The 22,726-nt window shown below is 31.8% G+C and overlaps 1 protein-coding gene across 3 annotated transcripts in view; it reads right to left on the bottom strand.

Annotated features, from left to right (window-relative positions):
- Window positions 1-22,726, bottom strand: part of snama (something that sticks like glue) — a 112,843-nt gene that overhangs the window by 66,356 nt on the left and 23,761 nt on the right. For all 3 annotated transcript variants that reach the window (XM_085810573.1, XM_085810574.1, XM_085810575.1), the window contains exon 2: window positions 15,676-16,054. In XM_085810573.1, coding sequence (XP_085666699.1) covers window positions 15,676-15,841 — 166 coding nt within the window. In that variant the 5' untranslated portion in view covers window positions 15,842-16,054. The remainder of the gene's footprint in view (window positions 1-15,675; window positions 16,055-22,726) is intronic.

The raw sequence follows: 22,726 nt of genomic DNA, 5'->3' as shown, positions 1-22,726 counted from the left end.
CCTGCGAGACCTGTTTATAGATTTATTATATATATATATATATAGCCCTTTTTTTATCTAGGATTTTATAGAATTATATTTATGCCTTATTAAATACCACATTAAGCATTTATTAACAATATAATTTAAGACAATGTTAAGAGCTCTAATGTTATTCAATATATGTACAGAAATTTTTAAAAACTTAGCAAATTTATTTACAATTGGCACATATTAAAAACAATGATTTCCACAGACATTTCTTTCACATTTTATACAACTTATCTTAGCTTTTTGATTTACTGAACTTAAGTCAAGGGAGACATGGTACAGTGCACTTCTCTGCTGTGTGTTGTTTCAGCAAATCTGTTACAAGATCTCTAAAAACTGACTATGCTGTGTCCTGCATTTCCTCGTGCTGTAAGGATGGATGTTTGGAGCATTGATGTAATAATAAAGTATTGCTTGCAGCAGTATTTATCAGTGTAAAGAACAGAACCATTGGCCATCCTTTGCTGATTCTTGCAGTTGAATACGCTGCTGACACTTGGTCCACAGCTTCTTTTGTCAAATCAAAAGGTTATTTTAGGTTTTTATTTATGCTTCACCTGTTTGGTCAATAGCATCGTCATTATGCACTATAGATAAGAGGTTAAAATTTTTTTTAAGGAACAACACTAAAGTCATCTTTTTGGAATGCAAACAAGGATGAATACATCTTGCAATTTTTGCAGTTCACAAACTTTTTTGGCATTTCCCTCTTGTTCTTTCTTCTTATGGTGCCCACTAGAGTAATGTCTTTCTGAAAGAGATATTTTGCAAGTTTATTAGCTAGTCTGCCAGTTGTCGACTGTTACATTTCTCCTAGGATTTAACTTTTCTGTTAACCTATTGAGGACTGCTGCTTTTTCAATTGATGACCGACTTATTTACTTGCTTCTTTTTTAACTTATTTATACGATACGGACCTTGCAGCTGAGTACCTGTATAACTTCTAAATTACTTGTAAAGAAAGTTCTTGCATCAACAACTGCGAAAATCTTTATTCCATACCTAGCTGTCTCTTTTGGCATGTACTGTCAAAATAAAGTCCTCTAAACGGTTTCACTTTTTCATCGACCGAAACATAAGATCCAGCTCTATAAAACTTCTGACAATTATGCACAATACATACCTTATTGGTGCAAGTTTGCCCATTTCTTTTGTCATTTGCCTGTTTCTAACACCGTAAAATCTTATGCATTTCATAAGAAACAAAAAACATTTATGGGACATGATCCTATGAAATATAGCTATTCCCATTGCATCAATGCGGCATAATCTCTCACATGCACATGGGATGATTTATACATACCACATACATATAGTAACCAAATAAAAGCTTTTTAAGATATTTTCATCTAGAAATAAACTTTGAGACTCAAGTTACATTTTTTGCCTCTCCAACATTTCCAGGCAGCTTTGTAATAATATTTCCCGATAAAGTTCAAACATTTTGAGGAAATTTTGTTTTCTTCTGAATTTTCTTTGTCTTTTCCAATAAAACAAATCAACAGGATTAGAATCAGTGGCGTCCTCTTCATCAGACGACGTATTATGCTCACTAAACCTTTCATCACAATCAGACAATAAATCATCATCTTCGATACATTCGTCATCAGTCGATACTTCACCTATTCATCTAGCAAAGTACGTAAGCATTCCATTGCTTCACCATATGTTAATTGAGCCATACTGCACTACGAACTCAATGGTCTTCAAACTCAAAATTAGAAACACGTTTACTTGCGCAGGGCGTAAGTGAAATGGAAAACAGTCTTTCTTTCTGAACAGAGTAAAACAATATTCCGGAAACGTGCCCTTTGTCACCTTAAACTCAGCTAGACTGAGTGGGGTCCATTTCAGTATTAAGGGGTAGATTTACATAGCTTTAACAAATTGATCGGGCCTTGTAAGCCAAGCGGGAGTAACACTGGGTTAAGAAATCATTGCCCTCTGCAAGATTAGGTAACAACTGCAAGGAAATATATATTTAACATTAGATATCACAATTAATTAGCAATATCATTTCACTACAAGTGCGAAGTTCCTCCCATTTCCTATATCATCTTTCCTAGAATGCTTATTTAACAATGCACTTCAGAGCTGAAGCTAGCCTGTATATACAATACAATCAAAAGGTGTTAAAGCTACAAACTTTCTGCGCATGTGTCAACGCATAATGCGTTAACGCATGCGCATAATACGTTTACGCATGTGTGTTTAATGTATAATGGACGGTATAAGCTAAGCTAAAATTATCTATTTCAGTTAATGTTGCAAATTGCGATGTTCCTTAATCTTCGAATTGGATCCGGCTTATTTTTTGCAGACTGGTAGAGCAATTTTTTAAAAGTAAGCTTGAACTTTCGATTATGTCAACTAGAATTCCCGATGCTGGAGCTGCCAAAGCGAAAGTATGTTTCAATGTCCATCAAACAAAAAGTGGAATTGCTGCAAAAAATGGATAAAAGCATGTCCTTTGTTTCTCTTATCATTCCAAAATCTGTTTATCAATTTCACGTTGCTCTGCGGGGAGGGGGGGGGGATGTTGCAGCACACAATGAACTGGAAGTTGATCTGTCAGCACTACCCTTATCTTCAGGGCAGATGTTTTTATTTTATTCACTTTATAATTCCTTACTAAATGTAGTATTTCATCTTGATGTATTCCGTCTTTGATATGATTTAAATCAAATTCCTCGTCATTATAAATATCACGAGTACACATAAAGTAGTTTTCTGGTTGCATTTTTCCAATTTCGAATATGCGTAATGTATACTTTACTTTACGCATGCGCATGTTGAAAGAAATGTTTAATAAATTAAACAAATAAATATTAAGCTTTTTTTTGCAAATTTTGATACCCTTTAGATCATAATTGCTCTTACTTCACAAATTACGATTTCATATTTTTAATTTTATAATTTCTGCATGTCATCTTACCAGATTTAAACTGATGATCTATAATCTGGAAAAATCGATAATCCGGAATCGCCGAAGTCCCGACGAGTCCGGATTAAAGACTTTTGACTGTATATACTGAAGAGTATTTATCCCCAGGACTGGTTCTAACTTGTAAGCTAAAATTGTGCATGGTGTAAATCATTCTTAATTTTGCCAGATAGGAAAACAAGTTTTCATTTGAATTAAATATTAGCTTCATAAAATTACTTTTTAAACTTACAATGGAAAATAAATTATTTCAAAGAACAAACTGGAAAGGGAGAATAAATAAGAGATATTTTACATCAAGGAAAGCATGCAAAAGAAACACTAATATTACAGTTTAATATATATAAGAATGAGAAAATTTCAATGACCAGACAACACACACACACCAAAAAAAAAAACCCTCCCACTACAATCATTACCCATGTGACAAATATCCATACCAATGAAAGCAAACATTGATAAAGGCCCACTGCTACCAGAGCACATTTTGTTGTTTAACACGTTGAGCGCCATGTCAGCCATGTGTGGCTGACACTAGACTTTCCGTTTAGGCCACGTCGACCGCCGGTGGCTGACAGCGTGTAACATAATATATAACTATAAAATTTACACTGTTTTATGGAATTACAAAAAATTTATTTAAAATTTACTTAATTTTGATTCATTACAGGACTAATAGATTTCATTGAAACACGGTAAACATAAAAACGGTTCTTCATTATAGCTATTACAAAATGTGACAACTCTTCTTAAGTCTTTTTTCTGGCCCTACAATATAAGCACTTTTAAGCAGTGCACGTGGCCTGAACGGGATTGCCTAAAAAATATGTGAGGTGCTTAAAGTGTTAAATTTTTGAGAGTGCGAAGTTTGCATACAAAATATAATGGTAAAAATTAATAATAGTAAAGACAAGGGTATTCAGGGTTTTAAAAACCTAGCAAGAGGTTTTAAGTCACCTCTTGTACATTCTGAAGTGTACATACAGTGGTGGCCAAAATTGTGGACACTTTGGAAATTTTTATGTTTTTGAACTTTGCATGCTTATACAAAATGTTATGCTTCGCAAAATGCAAACTTGTATATATCATTTTAAAGAGAATTTATTACTGAATTCAATACAAAACACAAAATTCAATTATTTGCAATACAAAAAAGTTAAACGATAATAATTATCGATATACATTAGATACTGATGATTGCAGTGAGTTATCAGTACTTAGTAGGGTACCCTTTATTTTTGATTACAGCTTCACATCGGCGTTTCATTGAGCTGACAAGAGTTTTAAGCTCTTCTTTCGTTATTACATGACGCCAGGAAACAATTATAGTCTCAATTAGTTCCCTTTTATTTGGTGGGCGCCTCCTTCGGGCAAGTTTTTAAACGGTGCTACAAATTTTCGATAGGATTGAGGTCAGAACCGTTTTCTGGCCGTGACAACAATTTAATGCTCTTTGTACGAAACCACTCTTTCGATATTTTGACCGTGTGGCAAGGAGAAAAATCCTGCTGAAAAATAAACGAAGCATTGTTGGAAAAGAGATCTCTGATGGAAGGTAGAAGTTTTGGTTCTAGAAATAGTGTCAATGCCAGGCGACCAATACCATCTGCTGACATGAATGACCAAATCATAACACTAACTGGGTTCTTCACATTTGCTTGAATGCAGTCAGGATGTAGCTCTTCTCCTATTCTACATCTTACATATTTTCGCCCATCACTACCGAATAACGATATCTTAGTTTCATCACTCCATATAACTTGTGACCACTGATCACCTGTCCAATTAATGTGTTCCTTTGCCCACTGTAGTCTTTTTTTTTTTTTTCGTTGCTGAAAATTAAGATAAGGCTTTTTTCGTGGAATTCTACCTCTCAGTCCAACATCTGTTAATCTTCTCCTGATTGTTCTTGAACTGACAGGAACACCAGCATCATTCAGATCACTTCTGATGGTCGCTGATGACATTTTTCTATCTTGGAGACATAGTCTTTTTATTCTTCTGTCATCAATAAATGTGGTACACCTTTTCGGCCTTTTCCTTCTTTGTTTTTTGTTGAATTTGTCTCCTGATATCGTAAACAAAACTTTCGGACTCCAGATGTAGTCGCTGAACCACCCGTCTTGCAATTTCAGCATAGGAAAGACCACTTTCTCGTAACACAATAATATTACATATCTTTCTAGGTGTCCAATATACTCTTTTATTTGATGTCATTGCTTCTTGACTAAATATTAAAAAATTTTACAAAAAATCCTACTTGTAATTGCAGTGTATAAGGAACAGGTCCTCCTTCTACAGAACAAAACAAAATAATGAATTGTTTCAAGTGTAAACATGTCAGCTTCTACTGGCAGTTACTAACATTTGATTGGTTCTCAGAACAAGAACAGTGATTGGCCAGGAAAGATAGACATTACAAACCACTTTATAACTGTGTTTTTTATTTATATTAAAGTATATATAACATTTTTTGTATTGCAAATAATTGGATTTTGTGTTTTGTATTGAATTCAGTAATAAATTCTCTTTAAAATGATATATACAAGTTTGCATTTTGCGAAACGTAACATTTTCTATAAGCATACAAAGTTCAAAAACAAAAATTTCCAAAAGTGTACACAATTTTGGCCACCACTGTATATATATTAAAAAAATCTTACAAGATAAAAATTTTAACATTTCTTACCTGAATCTGTTGTACTTCTACTATTCCATAAAATCTGCCGGAATATATAAATGCAATGAGTTTAAATAACTATAGAAAAACTAGGTAGAGTTGGCAATCTCAACCTGTGATAAAAATCCACTGTGGCTACCTACCTTTAAGCACTGTGCTATACATCCTGGTTAAATGAGTTTGAATGAAATTTACACTAGCAGTCACTTGATGGCGAAGCTGTTAGATTGTGAACTACAATCCATAAATAATTTAAATTGTCGGTCAGGCTCACAAAAAATGAGAGTTATGTTTTCAATTTTTTCGGTACTTCACATCAAATAACCATTTTAGTTTATATTCTTTCTGTTATTACTTGCTAGAATTCTAGCTTTGAAAGTACAGACAGGATGGTCATTTACACAGCAGCTTAATAAGGTTAAAATGGCACTTAGAATAAGACAAACAGTTTAATATTACAATGTATTAATTACCTGACTTGAGAAAAGATTGACATAATTTGCTATGTTGTTTATACTATTCATCCTTCTATACATAAACATTAACAAATCTTAGCACATTAACTCCAATTAAAATTCATGATTTGGGAAAACAATTATGAACTTGCAAATCTTAACAAATGTTAGGCCTTTTTTTTATATATATTTTCTTCTGCCTATCCTGTATTTCTGTTTTGTTAGTTACAATACTGACATTAAAAGTCAGAGCATGACAAGTACTGCCATTTCACAAGGTTTCAAATCTTTAATGTATCACTGATGCTGCTTGGAAAACAGAGATCTCAGTATTACCATTACATGTGATGCAAGTCTGACTTTTCAAGTTAAAACTTTTTTGAACTCTTTGAGCAATTTAAAAGCAATGAATATATACTTTTACTTTTTAATATACCACGCACATTAAATAAATGTATCTAAAAGAAAATCTTTTTCAACATTCTGATCATTTAATTTAAATATAAAAAAGTATTTCTAATTATTCATTAGATGCTTCAATACTAATAATTGTTTGCTAAAAATATAGTTTTCAGTCTAGTTCAGATTTATTTTAAAATAATATTTACAATGAAAAACATATAATCAATACTATGTTATCATTTACAAAACTATTCTAAGTAATGAAAAATGTTCCTAATGTCACATATTCAAATATTTATTTCATTACTTTTCACTAATATTTTCTCAACATAGCCATATTATTTCAAGTTATTTTAAAGATAAATTTAATTCATAATTTATCGAACACCTAAAAACATATTTTAATTTAATGTGTTTTTTGTTTACTACTACCTTTTACTTTCTTTGCTAGTTCTTAAATTTACTAGCATTACTTCCATTTTCATTCATACATATGAAAATCCAAAGGATTTTGTGCTGTGTGATACCATTTCAAAAGAAATCCAAATCGACTTAAATTTACTTTATAATGCAGAATTCAGGTTATTGAACTATTAATGATGTAAAATATATTAATATTTAATTAGATATATTGAATTTCATGTTCTTAGACTAATTCATTTCCTGATTTTCTTACATTTTTATACTGAGGAAATACTGAATAGCTATGAAGGAAAGTTTTACAGTAAAGTTACAGTACTTTTAAATATGATGAAAATAAATTATTATACATATTAATATATGGATAAACTTAGTAATGGGCCATAAAAAATTGCTGGAAAAAATCAAATACAGATATTAACTAATTAAATACTAGTTGAGACTTCATAAAAGTTCTACAGATGTCTACAGTAGATTAAGATTATTCAGGTAAAATAAATTTTAATTAAAATTATACTAAACGTCTAATTGAGAGATAATAGAATTATTACAATTTATTTAAGTTTTATTAATTTAAATAAATTTAATTTTCTGCTGGGAAAACAAAATAAAATAAAGAAATGAAGAGATTTTGTGAACTACTGATACATGACAAGCTAAAAGAGTTGGTAGCTATGCCCCTTCTTCCTTTAATTTCTTTTAAAATACTTGTTTTCAATGTGATAAACATGCTCATGCCTTTGTTCATTAAATTAATCTCAAATTCTTTTTTCCAGTTCCTACTTCTAATATTCAATTTTACATTAATTAAAATGGTAAATCTTTGCAATTTTACCTTTATCCTGTTAACAGCATGCAACAGATTACATACAATACAAATACTCCTCTTTAGCTAGTAAAGTGCTACTCAAACGGGAAAAGCGGTTAATGATAGACTGCAGTGCTGAAGGGCCCGAGGAAATGTAATTTCTCCATCTCTTCATAGAAGGCAATGGTGGCCACCTAATTAGGTGCCTCCATAATAAAGAGACCACTTCCCAAACTTTAGTAGTGGCTAATACCCATAAACAGCTAGAGCTCACTGTTTGGAAGGGGGGGGAGGAGATCGAAACTATCTCAGGTTTGTTGTTAATTGCTGGTGGCTGTAAATTATACATATAAGCAAATCAAAAACTGAACTTTCTCCTTAACAGAACAAACATGTTTTTGGCGCTTGATACTTTTTGTGTGTGTGTGTGTGGGGGGGGGAGAAACACTTCTGTTTTTGGCTTATAACTAACAAGTGTTTTAAATGCATGTCTTAGATAGAATTTTTTTTTACCGACTACTTTTTCCTAGAACAAGAACATTGTTAGGCGAGATAAGAATACATTTAATATAACAATAGTCAACAGCTAATTTTGGAGCATTTATCCACAGAAAACTGTTTGCTGATCATTATCCAGGGTTCATAGCCACATTTTAGTTAAAAAAATAAGCACTTATAAGCACTTTTCAAGCACATTTTAAGAAAAAAATAAGCACCTGTCTAATTACATTATACACAACTGCATAACCTTAAAAATTAGACTTGTAATTTAAAATATGAAAAATGCAGTATTTATTAAGAGAGAATAAGCATTACCTCAACCATGCAAAATAATTACTTTTTTTTTTTTTTTTAGATTTTAAATAACAGTTCAATTTACAGAACAATTTTCAATGAGAGAAAAAAAAACTATGCAGAACTAAACTATATTACAAGATTTAATGATGAAATTTCAGTTCAAAATAGAGAAAATAAATAATAATAAGGCATATTTATTGTATTCGCTTGGAACCTAATAATAAATACAATTTATTTTTCCACTCATATTGATATTTAAATAATTTAAATCTAAATTCTGAACATTTTCTAAATTTTCATTGTGTATCAGTTTTCCCTTAACTGATATTGCAAGCAAAGTAATTTAAGTAAAAAAGAGGAACATTTCTGAAATCAAAAGACAGAAATTTGCTTCATGCAGTCATCCTTTAACAGTAAAAGCTTAACTAACCCGCATACTTGGAAATTGGCGAATTTTGGGACAGACGAGCATAACTTGAAAAAGAGGAGCGGAAGGGAGTAGACTGTAGCCGCTCTTTAGATTTTTCCGCTAAATAAATGGTTTTAACATTTTGATATGTGCATCATATAAAAATAAACCAACGGACCTAAAAAAATTCTGCTTAGCAAGCATTGGGTTGGTAGACTGCAGAACTTTTAGTCCTATTCAATCCAGATTGGAAAGTGACAAAAAAAAAAAAAAAAAAAAAAAAAAGCAGCGAACTGTAACAGTTTCAATATTCGAGATTTTGTGGAGAAAGGGGAGAACCTCCCAATATTCGCACTGTATAATGTATTGCCAAAAAAATGAAATTATTTTGACTATTCGATTACTTTCCCTTTATTTAAGCCATTCTGAATATTATTTCTTAGAAAGCTAATCTGTGTTAAAACACAACCATTTTTAGAAGTTTACTATACTTCAACAGTTACTGCAACTATGTTATTATAAACATTCATACATATGCTCATAATATAAGCATAATGATGATAATAAACACGAATATGAACTGACCAAGCGGAACGAGAATGCAAATTATTAAGATCTTGATAGAAATTCAAACGTGTGTAGTATTTGGGTGGGAAGAAAAGAATGCCGAACGTACCGGAATTTTCTACTGCTTTCGCAATTCTTTGACCAATAGAGCGACGGGCACCTGTCTGTACTCTTCGTGCACACCAAAAGTTATGTTAATGCAGAGAAAGGGGGGAAAGCTATTTCCGGGAGTATGATTGACCATCTGACATTCCATATTAGGAAGAAAAGTTGTTTATTTAGTTTTGGCATTGGTACCGGGAAAAATAGCGCTTTCATTAAAAAAAAAAGGGGGGGAGGGCTTTAAAGAAAAAGTAAGCACCTATAAAGGCCTTTATAGTTTATTTTCAAATATAAGGAACTATAAGCACTTATAAGGACCACTACGAACCCTGTTATCCTATAGTTGATAAGATCTTAAAAAATCCACCTTGTTCTAATGACACAGAAAAAATTGAAATTATAAATGGAAAAAATGTCAACAGTAAAACCTCTAAGGTTAATACACAAAAGCCTTTCATAGTAGTAAACGTTTAGTACAGTTTTTCTGCTTTGTTATATGATATAAGAAAGCTAACTACCATAGATCACTATTGAATTACCATGCAATAAGAAAACTGTTACTCCATCACACCTAGTGATTACCAACAAAGAACTCCTATTCGAGATCTTTTCTTCAATGCTAATAGCTGACCAGCAGAAAAACATACAATTTGTAACTTTGCAGAAGGAAAAATTGCATATCTTTCTTTTAACTATCAAAGTGACAGAAAAATGGTTTGAACAGTTATTTGTCCGAAACAGACATATGAGTGATAGTGTTTGTTCTAACAGACTTTTTATTAAAATTTCTACGGAAGAAATTTACAAAACATTTAGACTAACTACACAGCAAATATTTGGAGAATTAAATAACATCAATTAAGACATATTAAATGGCAAGAATACATGAAATATAAAACAGGAAAAGTGTGTAAATATTGTGCATAAATAAAAATGAAATGATTGCAAAATAGAATAAAATTTTGTGTATATTTTGAAAAGTAAATTATTCAAATATATGGGAGTTTTCTTCACCCATTTATATATTAGTTATATGAGAAGTCATTTAAGAATTTAAATGCACTTTATAATCTCAACACATATTCAGGTATAAAAGCTTTAAAAAAATTTCTGGTGAGTAAAACTGAACTTATGGAAGTAAGCAATTTAAAATTTTCTTTCACACATTTTGGTTATAACTTAGCTTTAAAAAATAGATTTTAGTAGCAATCTTTTAGCATTTTGAAAGGAGAAACTTTACAAGGTGCTACTTCAAAAGCTACTACTTCTCTATGGTAAATAACAGGGCTCGCACACATTTCTGCACATGGAAATTAAGTACTTTAAAGGACCATTAATGAAAAAATTAAGGACCTATGAGCAAATAGCAAATTAATAAATTCAATTAGTTTGATATTATCTATGCTTGAACTTCACTTTTGTAATACAGTCAAAAGTCGTTAATTCGGACACCCATAATTCGGAATGATCTATAATCCGGACCTCAAAACTAAAAACTTTCTGCGCATGCGCCGCGTTGACAGATGCGCATAAGATCTTTTATGACTGCGCATATGAGTGTGCGCAAGTGCAGAATACGTTTTCGCGTGCGCGTTTTATGTATAATGGACGTATAAGGTAAAATTATCTATTTCAGTTAATGTTGATGATTGCGTTGTTCCTTAATTTTCGAATTGGATCCGGCTTATTATTTTTTGCAGACTGTAAGAGCAATTTTATAAAAGTAAGCTTAAACTTTCGATTTATATCAAATAGAATTTCCGATATATATTTGTTAATATGTAAAGGATCTAAAGCGAAAGTATGTTTTGAAATCCAAAATCTGTTTATCAATTTCACGCTGCTCGGCGGGGGGAACGCTGCGACGTAATGAATTGGAAGTTGATCTGTCAACACTATCCTTATCTTCAGCGCAGATGTTTTTATTTTATTTGGCTTATAATTTCTTTACCAAATGTAGTATTTCATCTCGATATGCTCCGTCTTTGATATGATTTAAAACAAGTTCCTCGTCCTTATAATTCGCTTCCGATATCGAAGAAAAGTGACAGAGGTTATTGAAAACGAAAAATTTCGATTGACAAATTAGTCGGTGTTCTCGACACAGCAATTATAGGACTTGAACAGCGGAACTTTGTAACTGAACAAGAAATTATGTCTGTTTAATAGAATTAAAGAGAAAGTATTATCACATGAAACGAAGCAAAACTTAAACAACTTACATTGAAAGAAATGTTTAATAAAGTAAACAAATAAATATTAAGCTTTTTCTTTTTGCAAATTTTGATACCCTTTAGATCATAATTGTTCTTTATTTCATAAATTACGGTTTCATATTTTTAATTTTAGAATTTCTGCATGCCATCTTACGAGATTTAAACTGATGATCTATAATCCGGAATCGCCGAAGTCCCGACGAGTCCGGATTAACGACTTTTGACTGTACCATCTAAAAATAAAATATATCTAAGTAGGCTACATTATTATTAAACATAACATAATTATTAAGTTTGAGAATAAAATATACTTTATGAAATTTTCAAATAGCATTAAATATTTTACACTTATAATAGTTCGGCATATTTGAAAGAAGATAAGAGACATTTTATTTATGTTTTACTAATAATTAGTTTTATGTTGATTTTTTAATGTCTCATTTTGTTACATATACTTGCTCAATCTGGAGGTTTAAATAAATAGCAGGTAGATTTTATGTCAAGCGGCATAGGTTAAAATGAGAAGTAAAATCGTAATCAGAATGATTTATAACAAAAGACTGGCTGTTGTGACCACTGCTCTTGCCTAGAGAGAGAGACCTGCTGATCAGAACACTGCTGCTGCTGACCTGATGTAAGCCTGGTTGGCATGTTTTGAAAGTTAGTTGGGGTCTGTCTGATGCAGTTAGTGTCGTAGCTTCGTGTAGATTTCCAGGGATTGTAACCCAGTTAATATACTTAAAGGTTTCAATAAGCCCTAAAGCACCAGGTGATACTAAGTTGCTTTGTATTATTTCAGGTTTCACTAAATATGAAGAATAAGTTTTACATGAATTTTTACATTTTTGTGTTTTATCTTGTACTACGATAAGGATTAATGAAAGGCAATAACTCGCTTTAAAACGTAGAGACAATTTTTAAGGGTTAGCAGCTAGTTATAAATAATTATACAGTTAGATAACCTTAGTCATTATGGAATTTACATGACCACTATTAAATTTTATTTATTTAACAAATATTAAATTTTATTTTAACAATGTTTGTTAAAAAGCCCTATTAAAATTACAATCTAATAAAATTTCACAGTTTAAAATACATGCAATTAATGTCATTGTTTCTTAAACGATATTAGGATAATTATACATTAAAAGCTACAAAAGATTTATGTTTTATAGCAACAATACTCAACAAAATACTTATGAGTCTTTAATTTGAAACCTGCCCAGACATTTTGGATAATTTATATCGATTTCCTTTTCTTTAAGCATTCTTTTCTAAGAATTAGAAATTTCTCTCAATATGCAAACTATTGTTCTGACTAATTTCTGCGTGCTTTATCTCCTAGCTTGTCAACTTCTTCACAATGTACCTATGAGGGTTTACTTGATCTGGTAAAAGTTAAATAGTCCAAACCCCGTGACATACGTCAAGTAAATTATCGCTATGTCTGAAAGTAACTGCAAAGGTTTAAATAAGCCTCTTATTTAAAAAGAACTTAAAAGCATGTTCTTATGCCAACCAAATCAATTGCAACTTGTAGTGACGTAATTAAACAAGAACAGTCAAATTCAAACAAAAAATGTGGACTAGTCAAACACTATACAATTTAATTTTAATTTAAGCTGGCTCAGTAACTCTACTGTCATAAAGTCAAATGTCAGCAGCGATAATGCAGCAAGCAAGCGGAGATAAAAACACATTTTGCCTTACACACCAAAAATCTGTTTAAAAAATGTCTAAGTGATTTGCATTCTGGGGAGGAAATAGAAATGGGAAATTATAAATGAATAGGCAATTTACATAATAATAACTGCATATATATTTAAAGAATAATTTTCTTTCTTTGTAAATATTATATTTGGTCTCTTTCTTCAACAAGCTTCCTTTTCATTTTAGAATTTTTGGATTTAATTAAAGATTTCTGTTATTCTTAAAAAACTAAATGGATTTAGGATGTATAGAAAAAGTTGCTAATTTTATTTCTTTAGTAATACGAACATTTAGAAAAAATACAAAATGTATATAGTTAAGGGCTGGTTACAGAGCTGGTGTGGCAGAATTCTTAAAATTAAGTGACACACTGAGCAACAAAATCTAGAAATGGCAAAACTTTTAGAATTTAAAGCAGGCACTGAAAACAGAATTTAGAAAGGCACTAGTCGGCAAAATTTTAGATCTACAGAGATAAATTTAATGTTCCACGTGATTGCACCAGGTAGGACAAGTGCATGATGCATTAAGACATATTAGATTAATTTTTTAAATTGCCAGTTTCTAATTTCTTTATTAATCAAAAATTCCTTTCTATAATGCCTGTCCATGTGATAAGACTAGAAGCATTTTTAATATTTACCATGTAGTGAAAAGTAGAGAAAATAAAGAGAAGGTGAACACATTAAGAAAAACATTCAAATATTATGTTTTCATTGTTCTTCCAGATGATCTCCAAAAAGTAAGAACTTCATTGCAAACTTTCTGTAAAATACATCCATTACATGTTAACACCATGGACAAGACATCTTTCATTTTGTCACATTTTTCTAGAATCGTGGGTCCATAAATTTTGCTTTCAAATCTTCTAAACTTTCCAACTTGCATCCTTCTTCAAGTTGTAATGTCTAATGTCTCGAAGCAAAATTACCCCTACCAATTTTGTAACAGCAAACAGCCAGAAATATTTTTTAAAAAATAAAATCAAAGGAAAAATGTGTAAAATTAATTTTATAGAGAAAACTGATGCATATTCTGAGACAATAACATGAGAAAACTCTTATCATGGAAAATTTTTTAAAAGATATTTTTAATTAATCACATAGCTATTTTGCTTTTGCTAAGAACTGTTTCGTAAATTGTGCTTTATAACATTATATCTTGTTTATTTTTCAGATTCAAAACATTGTATAATAAGTGGCCAAAATAGAACTTTATAATATGACAGCAAAAATAAAAATGTTACATTTTAATGTTATTTTTTAAATATAATTTCAATATATTACTATTATTTTAATGAAATTTATCAATGTTTAAAAAAAATCTTAAAAAATTTCCCAGATCTTGGAATTAAAAATTTACTATAGAAACTGATCTCAAAAATCACCAAAATGTTGATAAATCCCCAAATTTAGAGCCGTTCGATAAAAGAATTCACATATCCAAAAGCAAAAAGTTGTTCAAGATCTCTTCATTAGAAAAAGTAAAATAATTTTGAAATGCTTTTGTTTCATTTCCTGCTCAGAAACTAGAGTATCCCACATTTACATTAGAAATAGGAACAAATTATAACCCATTCAAAAGAAAACCACATTTATCAGTGAATCACCTCCAAAATGCTAATTCACACTCAATGGCAGTTGTAAAAACAGACAAATTTCACATGATTAAAATTAAGGACGTTCTGCCGATTTTGGGCGAAATTAAGGACTTTTAAAGACCGTACGAACCCTGTATATAAGGAGAAGGAAAGCATTATCTTAGCAATATACATTATGGGAACTGAATACTGCTTGAAGTTCATATACTCTCCCTTTTTTGTGCAAATGGACAATACTGCTCAGAGTAGGTTTTAGAGAGAGGGGGAATAATAATTTCGTATGCTAGGAAGTATATATATGCATTCCATATTTTTCAATATACAACTTCTGACTAAAGGAACAAGAACTTTAACACCACCTGTGATGATTTTTGCGAATGTAAGAGAATAATAAAAAAAAATACCCAGTAACTTTCAAGTTTATTTTGAAGCAACAACAAAACATTGATATATTTGTTGCTTGGTTTTTCAACAATATACAGACTAGATATCTTTACATGAGAATTAATCATCAGAATAGTCTTTTAATCTCACCTTCTTTGGTTTGGGCATTAGTAATTTGTAGATCAAAATCAGAACTCTTTCCTATCTTTTTCTGTTGCATTATAGATTTTTTTAAGTCCGCAACAGATATACTTAATCCATCAAAAGTCACAGTATCATGATCCAAATTGCTTTTAAATTTATAATGAACTGACATTTTTACAAAAAGTCTATTCACTATAAAATCACAAAACAGTCCAGAGGCAAATGAGATGACTGTTGACTAGCTGCTTTTCTTATGGGCATGCAAGTCTCTTTGAAGCTCAACGCTTCATGGTAAGTTGACTGCTCATACTCCCATACTTATGTAGGTTTCCAGCTTCACAATGGATCATGAGACGAGATGAGATTTATAATCCTTTATTATGGCCTATAAAAAATGAACACTTTAGTACTCTTACATTAGAAACATCATATTTAAAAAGCACATCTTATTCATAAAAATCACAAAAAGGATGATTAAGCGACAAAGAAATTTTAAAAAACGTGTTAGAAATGTTAACAATCAGACAATTTAACATATCTTTTTGAAACCTGTTTCTTGGATTAATTACAAATAAATCTAATAATCAATTTTGCTTTGAATCTTGGATAATATATTATTAAAACATGAAGCAAGAATGAATTTTTTAAAGCAATTTCTGGTAAATTCGATACCAAATAATTTGAAGCATTTAACAAGAAACTTTTGACTTTCAAAAAGACTAAATTTCAATTTTATCAAAAATCCATTTCAAATCTGGAAGATAGGCAAACTTTTGTATAACTCAATATATACATTCATGTTCATAAATTAAGGATAATTCGGAGTCACATGGAAATTGAACTCTAAAATAAATATATCACCTGTAAAATCACTACACACATCTTCAAGAATCATATGCAAATTTCAGGAAGTAACCAGATGACACCGATGGTACGTCACAATGACGAGAGTGTAAGAGAGATATATATAAAGAATACAGGCAAAGAAGTAAAATTGTTCGCGGGCGCTTTATAAGCATTTCAGTGCAACAACCGAATAGTTATGACACAAAGGACACATTTGGATGATTTTTTACGTGGTAGAATTATCGGCTGTCTGGAATATGGGCGTACCCAACTGGAAGTATCAGACGAACTTGGAATTGACCGAGTGTCATCTCCAAGCTTTGGCAACGATTCCAAGATGATGGTAATGTAAGTAGATGTTACAGCACAGGTCAACCCAGAGTTACAATGCTGAATGAGGACCGGTATTTGGCAGTTACTGCCAAAAGAAACAGGCAGAGCACAGCCTCAGACCTGTCTTGTCAGCTCTCTTCAGCCACTGGTACAACAATTTTAAGGGAGACCGTGTACAGACGCTTAGGGCATATTGGTCTATATGCTCATGGACCTGTCAGATGCGTTCCACTTACTGTAACTCACTGTCGCCTGTGGTTAGCCTGGAGTAGAGAGCATGCATTGTGGATACTGCAACAGTGGGCTTGTGTGATGTTTTCCGACGAGTCCAGGTTTAGCTTGCAGTCTGATTCTCGACGGACTTTCATATGGAGAGCTCCAGGTACCCGTTACCACCAAGAAAACATCATTGAACGGCACTGTTATGGTGGTGCAGGAATGCTCGTTTTGGGTGAAATTATTCTGGGTTCCAGAACTGACCTGCATGTTCAAATTGAAACCATGACAAACCAAATCTATTGGGACATCATCCTGGAACAACGTGTACATTTGTTTTGGGGTGCACAATTTGTGTTTATCGATGACAACGCCCATCCTCACCATGCAAATGTCGTAAGATCGTAAGCGAATGCCTTCACTCGGAGGATATCACCCGTATGGACTGGCCAGCCCTACATGTCTACCGGAACTTCGGAGGGCATTGCTTTTTGAGTGGTGTTTTGAGTCCCCCAAGATCAGATCGATAATTTGATACTCAGAATGCCTAGGCGTTGTACGGACTGTATTGCATCGTCTGGGAGACATACAATATATTAACAATTATACCAACCATGTAATTTTTTTTTTTAGGATATCAAACATATAGCATTTTTGTTTGCTCTTTACATTTTGTTTAATAAATAGGCTTTACAAATAAGTCAAATTTGTTTTGCTTTTAACTCTTCCTTTGCCTGATTTTGCATTATCCTTAATTTATAGACATGAGTGTACTTTCTGTACACTTCAATGTTAATAATGGACACACTAATACTGCATAACATACCAGCTGCAGGTAAATTTTCAATTTTCTTTTTAACATGTAAATACCGTCAGAACTACAAATGGTGTAACTGATAAGCAAAATGTCAAATATCATTTAACACTGACAACAAATTCTTAATAAACTGCTCTACAGAATTTAATTTTCTTTAAATATATTTTTTTTACTTGCTGACAAAATATTTCTCACAAAAAGAGCTAGTTAAACCTAATAGTTAAACTTAACCACTTAAACAAGAATATTATCTATTACAATACAAAGTCTGTAATTCGGACTCGTCGGGACTTCGGCGATTCTGGATTAAGAGTTTTTCCGAATTATAGATCATCAATTTAAATCTGGTAAGATGGCATGCAGAAATTAAACAATTAAAAATATGAAATCATAATTTATGAAATAAAGAAAAATTATGATCTAAAGGGTATCAAAATTTACAAAAAAGCTTAATATTTATTTGTTTACTGTATTAAACATTTCTTTTAATGTAAGTTGTTTAAGATGCTTCCACAAAATATTCAAAAAGTTCCTTTTTCTTGTGTCATATAGTGGACTTTCCAATGCCATATTTCTCCCATAATTTTGAGACAGATAAGCGTTTATCCAATTTTTGCAGCAATTCCACTTTTTGTTTAATGGACATCGAAACATGTTTTCGTTTTGTAGATCCTTTGACAGCTCCAGAATTGGAAACTTTTGACATAATCGAAAGTTCAAGCTTAATCTTATAAAATTGCTCTATGAGTCTGCAAAAAATAATAAGCTGGATCCAATTAGAAGATTAAGGAACAGCGCAATCTGCAACATCAACTGAAATGCCTTAGATAACTTTAGCTTAGCTTATACCATCCGTTATACATTAAACACGTAAACGCATTATGCGTTTATGCATACGCATAAAGTTTGTAGCTTTGAGGTCTGGATTACAGACTTTGTACTGTACTTGTTTAGGTTTCATACTTTATTTACACATTTTGTTTCTCTACTTTTCTACAAAAATAATTCTGCTTTAAAATAATGAAAAGCAATTACTGAAATAATATTCCTTTAAAAGTTAACACAATTCACAAACATCTGCTTTAATCCCCTTTCAAAAGCTATATCATCTAGATTAGTGAAGCATAAAAATATAAACATACCTTTCTATTTTGATATCAATTTTTCTATTGATCTGACTTTCAAGTAAGTTAACAGGTGAATAAAATCTCATATTTGTACATTATTAGATTGCTTGTATAACATAACTGACTATAATACTGAATGAAACTAATTTACCAAGAACTTAAGAGAAAATTCCTTATTACTAGTAAATAAATGTAATAAAACTTTTTTGTGAAAAATTTAAAAAGTAAGCTTCTTTATTTAGATAAAAACTAAACTTTAAACATGGAAAGGTCACATGAAAAATCTTCTCTTCGCGGGAAAGAGAGGAGGAAAAGAAAGTCCCCATCCTTCCGCCCTATTTTGAGAATAATTCGTTCTGAATGGCACATGCATGTTTGCACTCATGGTTGCAGATAAGGTGGTCGAACTATATTACAAATATTTTAGTACTGTTTTAACATACTGTCTCACTGCAACTTAAAATGGGTCATAATGCAATTACTAGATCATTGGATATATGTACTTATTTTGTGAAAATTAACCTTTTGAAGCCAGGGTTTTCGTAGTAGTAAAAACTACCAAAGGACAGGGAATCTTGAACCGAATGCTTTCCCCCCTTTAAGAAATCACCTCATATTTGCAACAATGATTCTTGTGTGTAGTTTAATGGATTCTCAGAGGGATGCATCTATGTCACGAAAGGAAGACCTTTGAAAGAGATAAGTGGTTAAAACCCTAGGGACGTCAAATTTGACATTTCACCCCACTTTTCAGCCTGGAAAATGGGGGAAAAAGACATGGCCACTAAAGTGGACAACCCCATCTTTTCAAAGAGAGGACTCTGGCCACTATAATGGCCATCCCGTCTTCAAAAGGTTAATACCAAATTTTAATCAAATGAATCTATCCTATAGTTTCTTCCAACATTAAAAGTGCTCTAAGACAGCCATTTCACAGCTCTTTTCTGAGAAAAACCGGTTAACAGTCAAGTACCAATTATTCAAAAAACCACTTTTACATAACTGTCAACGATAGCAACTTTTCCTTCTTAACCCTTTGAGCATTTTAAATTTGTATAATTTTGACTGTTTCCGTTAACTTTCATTTCTTAAAATATTTAAATCATTTAAAGAAAACAAAATATTAGTTTACAATGAATTAACTCTGTGGTGCAGATCAATTTCCTGTACACTTAGATGTTAGTTTATATAGCTATAGCAAAACTTTAATTGTATGAAAACTGAAGGTACTTTTCCATTAGAGAACTAGCTGGCAAGTCTGTGTGTGAGACGGAAAGGAGCCAAATTGAATAAAAGGAACTTTACAGATATCTCCAATTAGCATTTTTCATATTTTTTCTCCAAAATTTTTACAAATTTTAATTGAAATAAATCTGTTGCAGAAGTTAAAATCCACATTCTTTTGAAGTATAAAAGGATAGTGAAAAAATATTTATTTTTCTTTTATATGCAGCCTTATTTTTCTCTGGGTATCAAGTATTACACCTAGGTCTCCAAGAATTGAAATGCACAATATCTTAGGACAGTGGTCTCAAAATGGCAGGCATCTTCCAAGCAATTCTACAGGTCCAAGAAGACTCTTCAATTATCACAAATAGTCACGATTTTGATTATTTTAAATCAGAATTTATATTATTTTCATTTCTATTACAAATGGACATGAATAATGCAGCAGAAAATCTGTAAATACAGCTTATTAATTCACAAGATATAAATCACATTCAAAGACCTGAAGCTACAGATCCGGTAAACTTTTCTACTATTTGTCAAAAAATAAATACAATTTACAACGTTTCGCTTTAAGAACAATCATATTGTTTGAGAATATATTTATAGGTGAACAGCACCCCCTACAGTTGAAAATTAACAAGTGATGGACCAATAAGTATCTACTTTGGTTTGGTTTATTTAATTATAGCAAAGCACACTAGGGCTATCTGCCTAAGGGGAGGGATGCCTTCGTGGAGGACTTTTTAAAGGAAACTGACTCATATACATGTTACACATGGGGAAAACGCCCATGCAACCAGCCCGCTCAGGAGATTTGAACCTCAGACCAAACTACCAGTGTTCAAAGACTTTACCGCTCAGTGGGCGCCAATGAGTATCTACTATCCACGATGTTGATAATTTCTAGTAATTTCACTTCATTAGAATTGAAATGCTATCAAATGTGTTTATAATTATTTACAAACGTATGTATTTTTGTTTATGAAGAAAAATTTATTAAATAAGAGATTAAATTGTTATTTATTCTCTTAGTCCCAAATGGTAAATTTCCCCTCAAAACTTTAAAAATAGAAAATAAATGTGAATTTGTTTCCCCCCCAATTGCGATATTATTGTTCAGGTATGTTTTGATAAAAATTTAGTAAATGAAATTTAAAATTCCTTTTCTTTTTAAAATTTAGTCATTCATTACATTTTCCTTAAAAAAAATTCTGGGCACGTCAGCTGTTTCCAGATCATGCATTCAACCCAAATGCTAACTGAGTCTGAGACCACCAGAACCTGGTATCCATAGTTAGTCTTAACTCTTTCGTATCAGTCGCCTAAAATGCCCGACCATTCAGACATTGACATGTCGCCTTAATCATTTTCAACCTGCTTGCTTTCCCCCATTACGTTAGTGCATTGCTCATTGCTTTCCGGAGTTTGCTATTATACATACCTAGAGAGAAATAAATGCATTCTGATTGGACAAAACAGATTAGTGATGAAATTATTTTATGCTTTTGCCCTACTCTTTACTGTAGAAATTTTCAGTGGCAAAAATTAATCTGTATGCTGAGCAGTTTTTTTATTTTAAGTGAATATTATTTGAAAAAGTGACAAATTGACATGTGGAGTCCCATTTAACTAAAGCTACAGTTTGTAGCACATGGAAAAATCGGGACTTAGGAACTTCCACCCATCGTGCTAAAAAAATTAAACGAGAAATACACTTAAAAAGCCAAGCCCAGTATAAGAATGAAGTAGGATCACTAAAATGGTTGATTAAAAAAATCACAAAATGTCATTTTCTAATTTGAAAGGGAAGGTTTAATCTGCAAATTTTACATTTAAGTAATTTATCATTAAAATTATTAGCATATGGTGAAACTGAATGAAAAAAAATTTGGAGAAGGTAATAATTCTAATTATTCCTCAACTCTTTCAAGCTAGACTTATTATTCACTTCTCATGATAGCTGTTACAATGCTGATCAGTCTTTTTGTGATTTGATTCAATAAATTTGTAAACTGTAAGGATCCTTTTTTCCTTATCAGATCTGATATATCAATCTACTGATATCCTGAATTAAACTTTTACTCCAGGAGCAGACATTAACCCTTCGCGCCGACTGTCACGTCTACGCGCCAGCAATGAACACACTCACCTCCCGGCCGACACGCAGGCGTGCCAGAGCATTTTCCCATTTACTACCAACTGTCACGTATTTGTGCCAGTGTCCTAGAACGTTTTAGAAACTATAATTTCTGCCACAAGATGGCACCGTATGTCCATATGGTTTCAGATACATGTACATTAGACCTTCTACTCGAAATGAGAGAAGCATGACTCACATACAAGTGGTTTTGATTATATAAACAAACGGGGAACTAAATGTTTCCGAATGGCATGATTTATGACCTCTCTTTAAATCCCACTTTATTTGCACCTGGTAGTTGTTTATTGTAAGTAGAAGTTTTATATGTGCTAAAGCGTTGAGTATTTC

This window comes from Stegodyphus dumicola, chromosome 2, assembly GCF_044657685.1.
Source record: "Stegodyphus dumicola isolate Sdum_Otavi_A_Nest chromosome 2, ASM4465768v1".
NCBI lineage: Eukaryota > Metazoa > Arthropoda > Arachnida > Araneae > Eresidae > Stegodyphus > Stegodyphus dumicola.
The sequence above is the reverse complement of the archived record's forward strand: the minus strand, read 5'-3'. Positions and strand labels throughout refer to the sequence as shown.